Below are 18,511 nucleotides of genomic sequence, written 5' to 3'. Positions count from 1 at the left end.
TTTCAAAGACCTTTTGTATTTTTTTAATTGATGCTTTGAGTTGATGCACCTGTATGAAAGGTGCTGACAAATAAAGTCAAACAACAACTAACAGGAGGTGAAATAATAAACACGGAGCTGAGACAGACACAGTGGTCTCCTCACAGTGATTTTAAAGACGTGCTTCTTTTTGTTTTGTTTTTTGGCTGGTGATATTTTATTAATTGACAAATCCACAAACTAAGATTTCAGACATCAGGCTTGAAATGAGAATAAGGTGAGCTGCTGATGTGGGTCCGTTTCAGGTTGTTCCAGTTTGTTGAAATCTGATCAGGAAGTTCTGTTTCCAGTAAACTGTCTCACCTGACCGGTTCTTTTCCTCCATGTTTCCATCAGACAACTCAGATGACGCTGATCTCTCTGCTGCAGCAGCACCAGCATCCAAAGACGGTCAGCCGGCTGCTTCAGAGTCAGGTCGGTTCACCGTATGTCTGTATACGAGCTCCCGAACAGGTTTTATTAATGACCGACTGGTGGACGATACAGCTGTGGAATAACATTTCTGCTTGCAGATGTTGCAGTCACATCTGGTTGTGTCTGTTTTGTTTACTGTGACCTACAGGTAAACAGTTTCTCAAGGTGTTTGATGGTGACGATGCAGTGAAGCGCGGTTTCTTCCGACTGGTCTCAATCACGAAGAATGAGGAAGTGGTGGTGAGGGCTCTGCTTCCTCCCAAAAACCTGACTCACACACACACACACACACACACACACACACACACACACACACACACACACACACACCAAGACGGGTACTACTACCTCTTCTACCACCGAAATCTCACACAACTTTCATGGAACACAACTTTCAAAATAAAAGCAGTGAGCTATAATTCTGTAAAAGCTATTTTTAGTTATATGACACAGAATGGTGTCAGAGGAATATCCCGAACACTGTGACTAATCTTGCTTCTCAGTAAGACTGTGTCTAACTTTGACCTTGGTTTGATTCGAATATTAATTAAGGAAAGATTATGAGATGAAAAACCAGGATTTACATATTTAAATAGTCACAGATATGAAAGGCTTAAAACCCCCAGACTTATGAGTAAAGTCAAAATTTTGGAGTAAAAGGTTTAAAAACTTTTCATATACAAATTAACATTAAATCACAACAAAAACAAATCAAAATTTGATTCAAACTTAAAAGAAAAAACCAAATCAATAAATTAGAAAATGAAAAATGATAAAACTAAAAAATAATAGTGAAATTTCTGTGATTAAAAAAAGTAAGAATTCTTTAAAAAAGTTTACATTTTGTCCCCAAAACAGGAGAACGGTCAAAGTTCAGATTTTAAATCTTTAGTAAAATAAATTAAATAAATAAAATTCATAATTGTCAAATAAAAGGTCAACATTAGGTACAGCAATAATTGAGAATATGAAAAAAGATTATGAGCTAAAAAGTAAAGCTTTTAAGCAGTGACAAATTAAAATCAAAATGAAGACTGTAAACTGGAAAGTGAGTTAAATGCCTGAAAAAATATACATTTTTTTAAGTGCTTCCTTTCTTTATTTCTTGATAGTGAAACTTGTTGAGTTCACCTGAAATTAAAAATAAAAAAACCACACTTCTATGATACCTGTGTTGTCCTTCAGGAGGCGGCGCTGAGGGCCTTCTACCTCCCAGACGACCCTCAGGACTTCGAGCTGCACGAAATCGGCGGCCTGCAGCGTCTGCACAGCGACGACATCCTGAACCGCAACGGCGGCCCGGACAACAGGAACTCGCTGAAGGATGGAGGCGACTCGTGGCTGCTGAAGGCAAAACCCCGAGTCACTGAGGTCATCAAAGTGTACACTGACTGGCCCAGGTGAGTTTAGTCAGGACTCTGTCCACCACAAGGAAGCAACCTTTTGTCACGTATTGTGTGTAAAAGATGAACGTAGCCACTGTGATGTCACCCACTGGTTGAATCGCGAGGTAGCCCCGCTCACTTTGATCGGATCAAAATTTCTGACAGGATCATCGTCCTGTATATAGTCCTTCAAACTAATGACTGAGACCATAAACGCGTACAACCACAGTTGTTTGCAGCCAGATGAGTCGCCCTCTGCAGGTCATTGGATGTAATGCATATTTAAGTCCATCAAACCTGGAAGCTACATCCACCCGTTACACACAGAGTCCCTGGTTTTTGTCAGGTTTTGCTCACTAACTGTTTTTGTGTTTCAGGTCGGGCGTCGCTTTCATTTCGGTTTCCGTCTCAGACAGCAGCACGACGTCCTCGGTCCTCGCCGAGGTCCTCAGTAAGCTGGACAGACAGGTAAAATTAGAAGTGTTAAACGAGTCCAGGCTCATATTAATGCCTGAATGAACATGAGCAGGACTTTTGAGCAATTTATACTTCAATCTGTAATTTGGGCTGTTTATGTAAGTTCAGCCCTGAAACCACAGCGAACTCTGATGGTGTCGATGATATGTGCGGTTTCAGGAGGAAGATCTATCAAAATTCTCTCTGCTGGAGGTCTGCATGAGCAGCAAGCAAGGTGAGTACAACTACTCGTGTGAGGAAAAACAAAATCACATTTCGGTGACTGAAATGATGTGAAGAAAAACAACCAAACCTGCAGCTGACCTGGAAAACGAGTATGAGCACTGCGGTAGAGCACACATTAATGCTGACACGATGATGATGTGGTGTTATTCATATGTCCATATTACAGCGTTTATCACTCACACGGGCCTCTTTTCTACAGCTCGACCAAGCAGGACCAACTACAGGAACTGTATTGTTCTTGTACAGATTTCCTGTTTTAATTCTTATTTTATTATCACTATTAATAAAAACCATTCATAGATTTAAGTAAAAAAAAAACAATCACTGATTTCAACCACAGAGCTTTTCATAGAGCCCAGCATTCTGATGTATGAGCCACACCTTCGTACTGATAGTTTAGATTATAAACTTATTTATGGGGAGAAAAAAATGAAAGTCACCGATTAATATATTATAATATAATATGAATGTAATCAGGTCTTACAATCTTACTTAAATCTTACTTTGTACAACCAAGTTATTAAACTATAGTTTTTTTAATAGGCCACGCCCATATTTGGTGAATTTCTTACCCCACACACCCCCACAGCAGTTTTCTTTTGTTTTTTGTTAAGCTTAGTTTTTCAATCGACTCTCTAAATTGTTTTTAACCTACTCTGCTACATTTCTCAGAAATAACCACAAACGTGTTTGGTAGCATTAGCACAGTTACCAGCATGATGTTGTTTTAATCGTGTTTGGACAAAACTCTGATTTCTGCTGTTACAATGTTGTTGGGTTTTTTTTCACAGACGCTCGGCCAATTTCAAATTTCACCCATGTTCTCAGTGAACATGCAAGATCCCAATGACATACATTAGGTCTCTAGAACACGTCACAGTGGGGTTTTTTGTTGGTGTCGATCCATTTTTGAAGTGGTTCGTGGTCAGCGTGGAGCTGCTTCTGGCCCATGAATATTTTCAGCTCAGTTTAATGTTTTGGATACTTCACCCACACCTGAGCTGCACACAGTACAAGCCGCTGTTGTTCTCTTCATTTTAAACGTTAAGCACCTTCTTCAGCGCTTCTATAACCATGAACTTTGACCTTAGAGCAGAGCGTGGAGTCTTGCCATGCTCTGCAGAAGCTCTATGTGATACCGAAGTAGGTCGTGACCTTTCTGTCTCTGTCGTCCAGTGCAGAGACAGACGCTGACTCCTCAGGAAAAGCTTCTGGACAAACTGCGGGAGATCAGGAAGGTAAGAGGACAAACGAGATTTCATGAACTTTCATAAACGCTGAGACTAAGTGATGCATTTAATTGTTGCCTTTTGCACTGCATGGCAAAATACATACGATTCGATCCACAAGCATAAATTAAGCTTTACGAATGTGCACATCCAAAGATTAGTGACTAGCCATGTGTCTGAGGTCAGATTATATTCACCAAGTTAGGTTAAGGTTTTGGGAGCACCTGCGTGTCATTCTGTCTGTAAACACAATAGCACAAAAATCTTTGAATGAATTCTGTTAAAACTCTGTAAGAGTGCAGAGTGGGCTCGTGTTGGCGGTCCATTAAAGCTTGGCTTACATCCACCGAGGTCTTTAACTTCGTGATTAATTGGTGGAAAACTGACAAAAGGTCTTATAACTTAGAAAACACGATTCAACATATAGAAGGTCTCCTCAACATAATTTGACCTCTGACCTCTCCTACACGGTCAGTAGATTGATGTGAAGGTCACAGTGGTAACAGCGATATTTAGAGCTTTCTAAAGCTACGTTTCTTGATTGTGTTTATGGAGGAGTGAGTACTGTCAACAGAAAGAGAATGAGCTGCATAGTTAAAAGTATTCTGCAGTATAATATTGTATAAAAAGATCTGTTTATTGTCCTGTTATTTACAAATCAGTATTTATTATCCGTTACCAGCTCCTCCATAATGTTTGCTACGCCCACCACAAACTTCTTGAAGTATGTTTCATAAGAACAAAGAAAACAAGTGTTTATGAGCGTTTACCGCTCAAGCACAGCACGAGGAAGAAGTGCACCGCAGCCTGCTGACGCTCGAAGTGTTGACAGATTTAGCCACACTGACCTCGGTGTTGTTGGTACACAGCATCGTTTCACTTCTCTTTTTTATTTTGATTATATGCTTTTAACACCCAGCTTTAGTCTGGGGTTTAATTTTAGTTACTGTAGTAACTCTCACAGAGACACGTGTCACTAAAATAAACGGGAATTTTTTTCATCGTTATTATTAACATTATTATTATTATTATTATTATTATTATTTTAGTGGCAAGTATGTAAGTCTGCTAAGCTGGATATCTGAGCTGCAAATATACATATTTTTACAGTATAAAAATAATGTTTTTTTACGCTGGGGGTGACACTGTTTGGCTACGTTCACACTGCAGGTCTTAAAGCTCAATTCCAATTTTTTGATCAAATCTGATTTTTTTTTGTCTGGTTGTTTACACTACAAATAAAATGTGACAGCAAACGCGCTCTAGTGTGAACCATTCACAGCCCTCAAAGCGGCCCACGTGCAAAAGAAGACGTCACACAACGCGCTCTGTTTAGACCCAGAGCAAACAATATTGTTTGCCTGATGGCCCTTAATATAAAGACTTGTTTCGGACTTTACGCTTGCCAATTTTGCTTTAAGTTATAAAGTTATTTTGTTATTTACATGTGGCCTAATAATTATCCTTACTGCTGTTTTAGAGAGGAGCAGTGTTTCAAAGGATAGTTGCAGATTTCAGTCAGAATCTGCAGATTATACAGTACAAATAAAATGTTCACGTTTCTCCAACGTTGTCTTCCCAACAGTTTCACTGACATCTACACTGGATGGCCAGGAAGCGTTCACGATGTCTTCTCCAGCGCTGATAATTGGCTTGTGTCTGTGACGTAAAAGACGGATTTAATGCGACATCGGATTCAGTACCAAATACGAAAGTGACCCAGATCGGATTTGAAAATATCGGATTTGTGCTGTTCACACTGTCATACCATGATCGGATATGGGTCGCATAGGGTCAGAAAAGTCGGATTTGATGCGCTTTCACCTGCAGTGTGAACATAACCTAAGTTTTCTCTGTGGCAAAGCCGCCAGCATCAGTTAGCTGATTCTGCTTCTTTTGGCGTCTCCTGCTGTGCACGGTTAGGATCTGCAGCCCTCGCAGGGATTACAGTCACCTCCCGCTGTCAGACGTTTCCATGTGTTAGACAAACGTGTTAACCACTCCACTGTGTAGCCACTCGTTACTCAGTTTGCAAAATTCATCTGCAGGTGTTTACATAATCTTTTTTTTTTTGTCTGCATGTTTTATGTTTTTGTGACCATCGAGTGGGAGAGGGAGGGGAAACGTAGAGATGAAGGGCAGGTAAAGGTCGGGGACTCGTGGTCTGCGTCCTAACCGCTTGCCTCTAATTCAGTGAAATTTGTGGTCATTCCTGCATTGTGACTCAGTTAGATCATAACCATAGTGCAGAATAAAAAAGATGGTGGTGTGGCGTCGCGCTGTGTGCAGGTGTCTCTGCGGCAGATGAACCAGACTCGGTTCTACATCGTGGAGAACAAAAACCGGGCGGTGCGGGTGGAGCTGCTGATTGGAGGGCTGCCCCCCCTGCTCACCACAGAAAAGTACACGCAGCTGATCGAGGAACACCTCGCCATCAAGAGTGAGTCGCTTTAAAAAACGCATGCATTCCTCCTGCAGCGCCCTCTGGTGGGTGGATGTGAACCAAACGTGTGATAAAAACGTGTGATAAAGTTAAAAAGTGAAGTTCTGTCCTGTTTTTATTCAAACCGAAGTTATATGTTCAGGCTCATTTCCCCCTTAACTGTTAATTTCAGGTTTAATTCTGCCCCTCTGACTCACCTTTCCTCCTCTTCCTCGCTGCAGGTCACCTGGTCACCATCAGCAACTTCTATCTCAATCAAGGTGAGTCGTCTATCATCAAAACAGCCTGCTGGGCAGTTTTAAGGACACATGTAATCTTTCCTGGCCTCCTCCTGCTCAGATCACCTTCTGTAGTTTTCACACTGGTTCTGTCCCACGAGGACTTCTTGTGTCCTGATGGGTAAATAAATTTGAACACATCTTACTGAATTTATGTGAGAAGAAATCTGTGAACTGCAAACTAACCATGGTGAGAGTGGGAAGCAGGACTCACACTCGAGTAAAAGGCGCTCCGGTTAGCCTCGTCAGACAAGTCGGGATTCCAATATGGCGACGCCCTCGAAAACGGTTGTTTTGCTAGCCCTCTACAAAAACAAATTACTATTAAACACATGCAGCTCATCTGCAGTCTGGAGTTACCTACATCTTCCTACTTGGAAGGCAGAATTCCTGAGTTCCGAGTACAATCGAAAGCACCACGACTGCAGTTTCCGTGTTGGCCGTAAAAAGCGCACGTGACTCTGTGACGTAGGCTAGAATCTTAGACCACTGAAGCACTTAATCTACCATTATATTTTATTTATCTACATGGCCTGACTGGAGGAAATATTATTTTGGTTAAATATTGACTATTTATGAGGCTGAAAATACTTATTATTTATTGTATTTCTCTTTGCGAGGCTGAAAATACTTTTAAGTTTGCCCGTTATTACTGAACATGAGTTCTCCAGTTGGTGCAGTTCAACTGTTTTCAGTTAAGTTTACAAAGAATGGACAAACCTCACTGTATTTATGTTGAACCATTTTTGCACTATATTTTTTACACTGCCATTTTAGGTTCAGGCCATTAGGTGGCACAGTGCACTTGTGGCAGGATAGTGCTAACATGTAAGCAAGCTAGAAGACTGGCATCCTTGCTGGTATCCAGTTAGGGAAGCAAAACATTAATAAGAGAATTCTGAGTAAAACCAAAGTTACTTTCCCTAGGAACTAGTTACTTTGAAAGTAACAAGTAACTTGAAGTAACTGAGTTACTTTTGATAGAAGTAACTAGTAATGTAACTAAGTTACTAATTTAAAGTAACCCAACTGGTTCTAAACACACAGTTTCAGTTGGCTTTTTGTACAATTGGCTCTATATGAGGTCACAAAGAGGTGATATTCCAGATATGGTCATCTCAGGCATACAAACTCCACCCCCCTGCTGTTTAAACCCATAGGTACGGCTGTCTTAGAAGAATGTTGGCAGCAGCTGGTATGAGATAAACTGAGGGTCTGAGTTAGGTGCTTGAGTAAAGTCCAAGTATTAAAATTTGGAGCTGGCAGTAAGCATAACTGCCCCCTGTAGGCCCGTATTTAATAAAAAACAAGAGAAGAAGACATCAAACTGAGATTTTTCGTGTGTGTGTGTGTGTGTGTGTGTGTGTGTGTTTTTGTTCAGGTGCAGTGGCGTTGCAGATCTCGTGTTTCGCTGAAGCGGAGAGGATCTACATGCTGGCTAAAGATACTTCCATCAACAACAAGACGCTCACCTCGCTGGTCATTCCAGGGATCACGGTAACTGTTGTTCAAATACGCCTCATTAAACTCAGGCTCTGCGAACACACTCTTAGCGCGAGGAGGTTTGGTGTCTTCTTACCAAACCGAGCAGATGTAATGAGGCTGCGGTGCTTAAAGAGCTCCAGGAAAATCTCAAGCACACTGAATAAAACCATTCAGCTTCCAGATGTCTCTTACCTCTGCCAAACATCTCACCAGCATCTGGTTTTCCTTTCAGCACAACACGCTGGGAGAAGACGTGTGTCCTCTGCTGGTGTTTGTCAACCCAAAGAGTGGCGGTCTGAAGGGGAGAGAGCTCCTCTACGGCTTCCGGAAGCTCCTGAACCCTCACCAGGTCTTCGACATCATGAATGGAGGCCCGCTGGCCGGGTGAGGACGACAGCACACCTCCTCGGTGAAAACAGAGAATTTTCCGACGCCGTCACTACTTGTTTTATTAAAAAAACTACAGATCATCACTGTAGACACAACAGTGGGTTAGCAGTTAGCAAATCTCATTCTGATTTCTGGTGAACCTTTCGCCTCACTGGAACCATAACCAGCAATAGATTTACTAAGAGGGGAATTATTGAAGAGGCCCAAATGTCCTTCAATATGAAAGAGACTCAGAATCAAGCACCAAACAAGGGGCCACCACATCCCTGAAAAACAAAACTTTCAAATTTCAAAATGTACCCCTTCCTAACACCTGTGGGGGAGGTTAATTATTAGGGGCGTGGCCTCTGTGACTGGAACAAAGGCCACACAGAGTGTTTGTGCTGCTGGAGCCTTCTGGAGCTTTTTTAATGCAGTTATCTGACCAACCTGCTGTGAGGTTAACTAATTCTAGGATTTTATTTGGATGTTTTTTTTGTTTATCTGTGTCATGTCTGGTTCTGCTTTCTAGAAAGAGTTGCAAACAGCCTCAACGCCATGCAGAACAACTGAAAATAAGTATAAAACTTCAAGGGGATGCAACTGAGTACAAAGAGATGAGAAATTACCACAAAAAAGAAACAAAGCAGCTAACGAGAGCCACAAATCCATTGCCAAGTAACATAAAATCATCTCACAGAGCCACAAAAAGCTGAAACAAAAGCATTGTAGATGCAACCCAGCAGCAAACAGTGAGGCTGGTTCCAGTCTGAGCAGGTAGTCTGTGGAGGGGTACCTAAAGACATTTGTGAAGTTTAAGTCGGTGTCAGAAATGTTCACCTCGTTTTAAATTGTGGTCATCGCAGTAAAACTGCCTCTACTGTTTGCTCTGCAGCCTGCACACGTTCAGGGAGGTTCCCCGGTTTCGGGTGCTGGTCTGTGGGGGCGATGGGACGGTGGGCTGGGTGCTGGGAGGGCTGGAGGCTGTAAGGCACAAACTGACCTGTCGCGAACCGCCCATCGGCATCATACCACTGGGAACAGGTGAGACCAAACGCTGCTTGTTTTATTTGTTTTCTAATACAAAGACGAGTTCCTGTTGAGTCGATTTGGGCACTTGGGGTTTTTTAACTTGTTGGTAAACAGCTGGGTTTGATTTGTGTCCCGTCAGGTAACGACTTGGCTCGTATCCTGCGGTGGGGTCCAGGTTACAGTGGTGAGGACCCTTACCACATCCTAGTGTCAGTTTATGAGGCTGATGAGGTTCTGATGGACCGCTGGACCATCCTGCTAGATGCCCAGGACGTCTCAGAGGATGGCAAAGACAACGACTTCTTGGAGCCGCCCAAGGTCCGATCCAAAAGCATTATCATTATTAGATTAAGACATAAAACATTATTTCCAAAAACCTGAAAGATGTTTGTGGTCTAGACTTTACAACCAGACAAAAGTCATTGAACTAACAATGGTCAGGGTTAGTTCAGATGCATCTGTAACAGCTGGAACAAAAAGTTCCACTGACTGCTTCCCAAAAGCCAATCAACTGAAATCATTCTGCAGTCTGGTCATTCTCCCGATGCCAGAATTGAAGGACAAGCTTTTTGTTGCCATTTGAATCAGTTTCAGCTTTTCACAACTTTCCTTTCATACAGAACAGAAAGGATCCGGACTTGCTGGTAGTTTTGTTTGTGTTACTTTGTTCCAGCTATCAGCTGAACTTTGGAGGGAGGTAGTTTTTCTCCTGGTGTGTAGAGGGGGCTATGATGTTGTCCAAAAACACTCCACTGATATTTTTGCACAGCTAATGCCAGAGCGAGTTAGAAAAAAAACATAAACCCAAACAAATTGCTGGTTAATTTTAAGGATATCTATGAACTCCACAAGCTAGATTCCTCCACCAAGGTGGAGCCCAGTGGTCGCCGATGACTGTTTGACAACAAGATTATGCACAAATTTCACAAAACCCGAAGGGAGGTGGACAGGACACCTCCCTTCGAGGTAAAAATGTAACAACCCGTTAAATTTTGGGAACACTTTACAGAAAAAGTGAAATATATCATGTTAGCCTCGGTGAAGATCTCGGTTCTCTGATTAACCCTGTAGTTCTTCTTGTTTTCACAATTTAGGGTTGGTTTAACTTCGCTCAGGTTGTGGATGTTTCCGTTTCTTATACAGATGCTGTGGTGGAAGCTGATTTCTTTTAAAGTATTAAAAAATGGATAAAAGTATCATGGAAGTATCTGTCTTTCCCTCAGATTGTCCAGATGAACAACTACTTTGGTCTCGGTATCGACGCGGAGCTCAGCCTCGACTTCCACCTGGCTCGAGAGGATGAACCCGACAAATTCACCAGCAGGTGAAAATTTATGAGAAGGCCAGAATTTTGTGGTTGATTGTAATTTCCCATCAAAGTTGACACTTAGTAAGTTAGGATTGTTTTGTAGTCAACATCTAGTGGCCATCAGTGGTATTGCACTTTACAGAAAGCACTGGTGCGTGTTTCTGACAGTGAAGACCACATTTCCCATCAGCCTTTTTGCTTCCTGTCTTCCACAGGTTTCATAACAAAGGTGTGTATGTGAAGGTAGGCCTGCAGAAGATCAGTCACACCAGGAGTCTCCACAAAGAGCTGCAGCTTCACGTGGACGGGCAGGAAGTCCCATTACCCAACATAGAGGGGCTGATCTTCCTCAATATACCCAGGTAACACACACACACACACACACACCTACACACACACATAGTCTTGACCTCACGTTCATTTTCTTGTGTGTAGTTGGGGTTCAGGTGCTGATCTTTGGGGGTCAGAGGTCGACAGTCGCTATGAGAAACCCAGCATCGATGACGGCCTGTTGGAGGTGGTTGGGGTCACAGGGGTCGTCCACATGGTGAGACAGTTTTCAGTGAAGGAGTATGGACTGGTTTTATCCAGACGGTTTACCACACTTTGTGTGTGTGCATGCGCAGGGCCAGGTGCAGAGTGGTTTCCGTTCTGGGATTCGCATTGCTCAAGGGAACTATATCAGGCTGACATTGAGGAAACCGATACCAGTCCAGGTGGATGGAGAACCGTGGATCCAGCCGCCGGGACACATCATCATCTCTGCTGCTGGACCAAAGGTACACTCCGTTTGTCCCCGCACAGCTTCTGTAGTGTTTTTTTTTTTTTTCTCAGATACATATTATTACCAGAGGTAATACAGTCTCTAGAGTAATTTCTCAGTATGAAAACATTTCCATTTCTTCCAGTATTTTTCACATTTTTCTGAGGACAGTCTCAAGGAGGTTAGTCGCTCCATAACGTGAATTTCGTGTATTATTTCTGTCCAGTCGGAAACAGTTGGAGGTTCCTCATTCAACCACTTGCGTGTTATAGCTTTTTTGTTGGCCGCCTGTAATATCTGTAGCAGGTATCTGTCCTATTTCTTCACTGAAGCTCCCCTCAAGCTGTAACCCAGTTATCTGCTTGGTTCTTTCAACCACTTCTGTCCAGTAGGGGGAGATTTTAGGACATTCTCAAAAAATATGGAAGTGGCCTACTGAAGTATATCCACATTACCTCCAACATTTAGTTCTTTAATCTTAGGGGTGATAAAAAAAACCTCAGAGTATTTTTCCAAGTGAACTCTCTCCATGAATCAGAGCTTGAAGTAGTGGCTGTGGTTTTACATATATTAGACCAATCTTCTCCAGATAGATTTATTCCGGCCTCTTTCTCCCATCTGAGTTTAATTCAGGTGGCAGACGGTTTCCTTTCTGTCTGTAGTATTGAGTAGGTCATAGAGATTTGGGGGGTTTTGTCAGTTTCCCTTTACATGCATCTATAAAAATTGGGACTAAAGGCTTTCTCTCCTTGGACAGAATAGCTGTATTAAAGTGATGTTTTAATTGGAGATATCTAAAGAAGTCACCCCTCTCCAGGTTGTAACTGTCTGACATTTGTTGAAAGGTATCTAAACCTTTTTCAGATGATATTTTCCAATATGCAGTAATGCCAAAGTTGCACCAGTATTTAAACCTACTATCAATTTTTGCAGGGGTGAATTCTGTGTCATATGCTGGCCAGTGTAGTATTCTTGCATTACTTTCAAACATTTTGTCTCTAAGTTACCTGAGCCAGATCCTCAGTGGTATTTTTATGCAGTTTGATACTTTGTTTAAAAGGGACTGCAATAATGGTTTATCCCCGAGAATAGCCGGGAGAGGGACATTCCTTAGTGTTTTGAATGTTTTTGCTTTGTTGATGTCTCTTTACTGAAAGAAAACAAAGTTTTCTCGTTGTACTGTAGTACAATCCTGTCGTAGTTTAGTTTATTCAGGATGTTTGAGGCCTGCACCCTTTGGTCTTTCGTAGTTAATTCAAAAGAAAAAGCAGCTGGTTCTTTGACTTTTGTTTCTAAATTCACAAACTGAAATTGAAAACCGTGACTTTTAGAGGTTCTGGAGTCATCATCCTGTTCCTCAGTGTTACAATCACACCAGGAAAATCGTAGCCGGAGACTGTGGCACAACCAAAATTATTGTGACCGTGTGCAAAGAACTCATAATCTCGTTGCCTTTGAAATGGTTGCTTCAAAGACGGGGATCAGGTCTGCAGCCAGTCGCAGTCAGTTTCAATCTTGAAATCATCAAGATGGCAATGAAACAGCAATTAGACAGAGTCATCTCTTATCTGCTATCAGTCTGTGATTGGATGGGGTCAAGTTGGCAATTACATGCAATCTTTTTGTGAAAATACTGCAATTATTGTGATAATCAGCAAAAACTGCAAATTAAACTACAGAAATTAACTTAAACTACTAATTCCAGACAGATCCTCATGGTTGCTAATGATTAGTTCATGTGGTCTCCTACAGTTTGCATGGAAGTTGCCAGCTGGTGTGCAAACACTTGCAAACTACTCTCCAGGTGGTACTTAAACTATTAAAAATGTGATGCAAATGGGAAACGGTGAATGTCTTCAAAGTAAAAGTAGAACCTTTTGTAACATGTTAAGTTCAGTGGTAAAGAGAAACTTTTACTTTGAAGGTGATCTTTACAGTTGTATTTCCTGTAGTTTATCTTTACATGTAGCTTGTTATATATTATTTATACACCTGTAGATTCAAATCAATTCAATTCAGTTTTATTTATGTAGCGCCAAATTAAAGCAACAGTCGCCTCCAGGCGCTTCATATTGCACAGTAGATGGTACAATAATAGATGCAGAGAAAAACACAACAATGATATGGCCCCCTATGAGCAAGCACTTTGGCAACAGTGGGAAGGAAAAACTCCCTTTTAACAGGAAGAAACCTCCGGCAGAACCAGGCTCAGGGAGGGGCGGGGCCATCTGCTGCGACCGGTTGGGGTGAGAGAAGGAAAACAGGATAAAGACATGCTGTGGAAGAGAGACAGAGGTTAATAACAGATATGATTCGATACAGAGAGGTCTATTAACACATAGTGAGTGAGAAAGGAGAAGGAAAGGAAAAACTAAATGCATCATGGGAATCCCCGGCAGCCTACATCTATTGCAGCATAACTAAGGGAGGATTCAGGGTCACCTGGTCCAGCCCTAACTATATGCTTTAGCAAAAAGGAAAGTTTGAAGCCTAATCTTGAAAGTAGAGATAGTGTCTGTCTCCCGAATCCAAACTGGAAGCTGGTTCCACAGAAGAGGGGCCTGAAAACTGAAGGCTCTCCCTCCCATTCTCCTTTTAAATACTCTAGGAACAGCAAGTAGGCCTGCAGAGCGAGAGCGAAGTGCTCTAATAGGGTGATATGGCACTACAAGGTCATTAAGATAAGATGGGGCCAGATTATTTAAGACCTTGTATGTGAGGAGCAGGATTTTGAATTCAATTCTGGATTTAACAGGAAGCCAATGAAGGAAGCCAAAACAGGAGAAATATGCTCTCTTTCTAGTCCCTGTCAGGACTCTTGCTGCAGCATTTTGGATCAGCTGAAGGCTTTTCAGCGAGTTTTTAGGACATCCTGATAATAATGAATTACAGTAGTCCAGCCTGGAAGTAATAAATGCATGAACTAGTTTTTCAGCGTCACTCTGAGACAGGATATTTCTAACTTTAGAGATGTTATGCAAATGGAAGAAAGCAGTCTTACATATTTGTTTAATATGTGCATTGAAGGACATGTCCTGGTCAAAAATGACTCAAGGTTCCTCACAGCATTACTGGAGGCCAAGGTAATGCCATCCAGAGTAAGAATCTGTTTAGATACCATATTTCTAAGATTTTCAGGGCCGAGTACAATAACCTCAGTTTTATCTGAATTAAGAAGCAGAAAGTTAGCGGCCATCCAGGTCTTTATGTCTTTAAGGCATTCCTGCAGTTTAACTAATTGGTCTGTGATACCTGGCTTCATGGATAGATAGAGCTGCGTGTCATCTGCATAGCAGTGAAAATTTATGCTATGTCTTCTAATGATGCTGCCTAAGGGAAGCATGTATAATGGAAATAGAATTGGTCCTAGCACTGAACCCTGTGGAACACCATAATTGACCTTAGTGTGTGAAGAGGACTCTCCATTTACATGTACAAACTGGAGTCTATTAGATAGATATGATACAAACCACTGCAGTGCAGTACCTGTAATACCTACAGCATGTTCTAATCGCTCTAATAGGATATTATGGTCAACAGTATCAAACGCAGCACTGAGGTCTAGCAGGACAAGCACAGAGATGAGTCCACTGTCAGAGGCCATAAGAAGATCATTTGTAACCTTCACTAAAGCTGTTTCTGTGCTGTGATGAGCTCTGAAACCTGACTGAAACTCTTCAAATAAGCCATTCCTCTGCAGATGATCTGTTAGCTGTTTGACAACTACTCTTTCAAGGATTTTTGATATGAAAGGAAGGTTGGAGATTGGCCTATAATTAGCTAAGACAGCTGGGTCTAGAGATGCTTTTTGAGTAAAGGTTTAACTACAGCCAGCTTGAAGGCCTGTGGTACATAGCCGATTATTAGAGAGAGGTTGATCATATTTAAGATTGAAGCATTAATTAATGGCAGGACTTCTTTGAGCAGTTTTGTAGGAATGGGGTCTAAAAGACACGTTGATGGTTTGGAGGAAGTAATTATTGAAGTTAACTCAGAAAGATCAATTGGAGAAAAGAGTCTAACTTAACATCGATGGTACTAAAAGTAGCTGTAGATAATATTACATCTGTGGGATGATTATTGGTAATTTTTTCTCTAATGATTACAATTTTATTTGTGAAGAAGTTCATGAAGTCATTACTAGTTAACGTTAAAGGGATTGTTGGCTCAGTAGAGCTCTGACTTTTTGTCAGCCTGGCTACAGTGCTGAAGAGAAACCTGGGGTTGTTCTTATTTTCTTCAATCAGTGACGAATAGTAAGATGTTCTGGCTTTGCGGAGGGCTTTCTTATAAAGCAGCAAACTATTTCTCCAGGCTAAATGATGATCCTCTAAATTTGTGACACGCCATTTCCTCTCCAGCTTACGAGTTATCTGCTTTAGGCTACGTGTTTGAGAATTATACCACGGAGTCAGGTACTTCTGATTTGAGACCTTAGTTTTCACAGGAGCTACAGTATCCAGAGTCGTACGTAGTGAGGAGGTAAAATTATTAACAAGATAATCGACCTCTGTTGGAGTAGCGTTCAGATAGCTGCTCTGATCTATGTTGGTACAGGGCATTGAAGATGATAACAGTGGGTGGATTATATTCTTAAACTTAGTTACAGCGCTTTCAGAAAGACATCTACTGTGATAAAGTCGACTCTCCACTGCTGTGTAATCAATTATTGTAAATGTAAATGTTATCAGGAAATGATCAGACAGCAGAGGGTTTTCAGGAAACACTGTTAAATGTTCAGTTTCTATGCCATATGTTAAAACAAGATCTAGAGTGTGATTAAAGTGGTGGGTGGGTTCTTTTACATTTTGAGAGAAGCCAATTGAGTCTAATAACAGATTAAATGCCATGTTGAGGCTGTCATTTTTAGCATCTACATGGATGTTAAAATCACCCACAATAATTATTTTATCTGAGCTGAGCACTAAATCAGATAAAAAGTCTGAGAAATCAGAGAGGTGGACGATAGATGATAACAAGTAAGACTGGTTTCTGAGTTTTACAGCTGGGGTGGACGAGGCTAAGCATCAGGCTTTCAAATGAATTAAAAGTCTGTCTTGGTCTTTCGTTGATTAATAGGCTGGTGTGAAAAATTGCTGCCACACTGCCCCCTCAGCCTGTGCTTCGAGGTTTCTGGTAGTTAGAATGACTCGGGGGTGTTGATTCATTTAAACTAACATACTCATCCTGCTGCAACCAGGTTTCTGTAAGGCAGAGTAAATCGATTTGTTGATCAATTATTAAGTCATGTACTAACAGAGACTTGGAGGAGAGAGACCTAATATTTAATAATCCACATTTCACTGTTTTACTCTTTGGTTCAGATGTGGATACTGTATTGTTCTTTCTTTCTGATTTTTTTTTTTTATGTTTAAGTTGTTTATTGCTAGTTTTCAGGGGTTTTTTGTCTATGTTTTAGTTTGGAGCCATTTTTGCTCCTCAAGTACGTTTGTGTGAGGAAAAAAACTTTGGGAGTTTTTAGGGTTACACTTCTGTGTCTTCTGCCGTTTGTAGGTTCGGATGCTGAGGAAGTCCAAGCAGAAGCAGAAGAAGTCATCAGCTAACATGAGGGACGGACACTCGGATAGTCCTTCTTCCAGAGATGGACACTGACCCGATCACCCAATAATGGCCGTCCTGCCTGTTATCTGCCTCCTGCTACTGCACATGGGTAACCGTTTTGGTGCCAGCATCCAGCTGTGAATTCACTCATGTAGCTTTGCAGCAACACTAACGGGCCGCAGACGGACCGCAGACTCATGGACGTTTGCCGTCTTGCAAAGTGGGAGAAAGTCATGAATCACCTGGGATTGCATTTCATGCCTACTGTCCAGGCGCCGACCATTTACAGAAATCACAGTAACCGTGGTTAATAATTCCACTCCTAACTTTTTTACTTAACAGTAAATAACTCACAGCAGGATGTCTGCATAGACTGCAAAAGAAATTGTGTTGAATTTTGACCATTTCTCAGTATGAATAAGCTCTGCGCTGGAACAAAAAAATCTAGACAAGTATTTAAAGTGTCTGTCCGGACGTGACTGTATATGTGCAGTAAGTAGCAGTACTCAGTGTCAGCTGATATATTATATAATAACTTTAGTTGTGAAAAATAATGTGCAGCTATAGAATAATTATGACCTCAGTGTTGGTCTGTTTGTCATCAGAAAATATGAAGAAAGCAGATATTGAAGAGAGCGACGGGCAGTTTTTTAAAAGCTGTTACTACATAATGTTTCTCGAAAGCAGTAATTTCCTGGGGGACCCGACTACCTTTCTTCTTCTTATTCTTCTTCTTGATTTCTTGTGTGAAATCCTTTAGTAATATTTACCGTACACACAGTGTTGAAATTTTACACTATTGAGCGTAATTAAAGTCAGATAAGGGTGAGCTATGATAAGCAGGGTTAGCTGGAAAGAAGAACAGTAGAGCCTGGAGCAGGTTGTAGTTCAGCAAAGGGAGAGCTGTTTCTTTTTTATGCTCACAGAGATTAGTCTTGCAGTAAAGCTCGTCTTACATAGAAATGTGTTTACTGGTAAATATGGGAAAATATAAAACAAGAGAAACTCCCAAGATAATTTAGAATAATTTAAAAAAATACCAAAGGCCACCTAGTAATTTAGTTTCAATCAGCAGAAGAATATATATATATATATATATATATATATATATATATATATATATATATATATATATATATATATATATATATAATAACATACAAGTGCAGATTTCTCATAAGAACTACAGAACATCCAGTCAGGACAGCATTAACAAGACAAACATTTCTTTTTCTCTGACAGGAGCCTGTTTTGATATTCTTGATGTTTTAATTTTTTACATTTTTTAATTTTTATTTTACAGAAGTGTGTGATGGCACTTGTTCAAGCTGTTAGGTTATTCGAGATACTGAGAAACAACCCAAACAGTGGCCATTACTGTGAATCCCAATTTAATTTTGAAAATTGTGTACCAGATACGAAAATTAGCCTAATAACACTCCTGTCACAGTTAGTAACTGCAAAAGCTTGTTAGCTAATTTTTTTTAGTCAGTTTTGTGCA

At 41.0% G+C, this 18,511-nt stretch overlaps 1 protein-coding gene and 1 long non-coding RNA gene across 4 annotated transcripts in view; one reads left to right on the top strand and one right to left on the bottom strand.

Moving 5' to 3' along the window:
- The window catches only part of LOC116329687 (diacylglycerol kinase theta), a 32,935-nt gene extending 14,853 nt beyond the window's left edge, over positions 1–18,082 (top strand). The window contains exons 7-23 of the mRNA XM_031751754.2: positions 376–453; positions 602–693; positions 1,639–1,853; positions 2,216–2,306; positions 2,475–2,529; positions 3,717–3,778; positions 6,059–6,209; positions 6,434–6,472; positions 7,872–7,987; positions 8,208–8,359; positions 9,240–9,388; positions 9,516–9,694; positions 10,600–10,700; positions 10,901–11,047; positions 11,121–11,232; positions 11,312–11,464; positions 16,963–18,082. Of these exons, the coding sequence (XP_031607614.1) occupies positions 376–453; positions 602–693; positions 1,639–1,853; positions 2,216–2,306; positions 2,475–2,529; positions 3,717–3,778; positions 6,059–6,209; positions 6,434–6,472; positions 7,872–7,987; positions 8,208–8,359; positions 9,240–9,388; positions 9,516–9,694; positions 10,600–10,700; positions 10,901–11,047; positions 11,121–11,232; positions 11,312–11,464; positions 16,963–17,061 (1,991 nt within the window). The 3' untranslated portion in view covers positions 17,062–18,082. The remainder of the gene's footprint in view (positions 1–375; positions 454–601; positions 694–1,638; positions 1,854–2,215; positions 2,307–2,474; positions 2,530–3,716; positions 3,779–6,058; positions 6,210–6,433; positions 6,473–7,871; positions 7,988–8,207; positions 8,360–9,239; positions 9,389–9,515; positions 9,695–10,599; positions 10,701–10,900; positions 11,048–11,120; positions 11,233–11,311; positions 11,465–16,962) is intronic.
- On the bottom strand, positions 589–7,462 carry LOC120443296. Of its 3 annotated transcripts, none has more exons than XR_005615317.1 (6): positions 6,677–7,462; positions 6,410–6,604; positions 3,537–3,760; positions 2,200–2,294; positions 1,623–1,797; positions 589–720 (listed from the first exon to the last, which is right to left on the bottom strand). It is a non-coding gene; the product is annotated as an uncharacterized LOC120443296 (long non-coding RNA). The 3 variants fall into 3 exon arrangements; XR_005615315.1 differs by having other exon boundaries at positions 6,705–7,462; XR_005615322.1 differs by having other exon boundaries at positions 657–724; positions 6,705–7,462.
- Positions 18,083–18,511: the final 429 nt, after the last annotated feature.

This window comes from Oreochromis aureus, linkage group 2 (genome assembly GCF_013358895.1).
Source record: "Oreochromis aureus strain Israel breed Guangdong linkage group 2, ZZ_aureus, whole genome shotgun sequence".
Lineage (NCBI taxonomy): Eukaryota > Metazoa > Chordata > Actinopteri > Cichliformes > Cichlidae > Oreochromis > Oreochromis aureus.
Note: the sequence above shows the minus strand (reverse complement) of the source record. Positions and strands in the feature narration are given on the sequence as shown.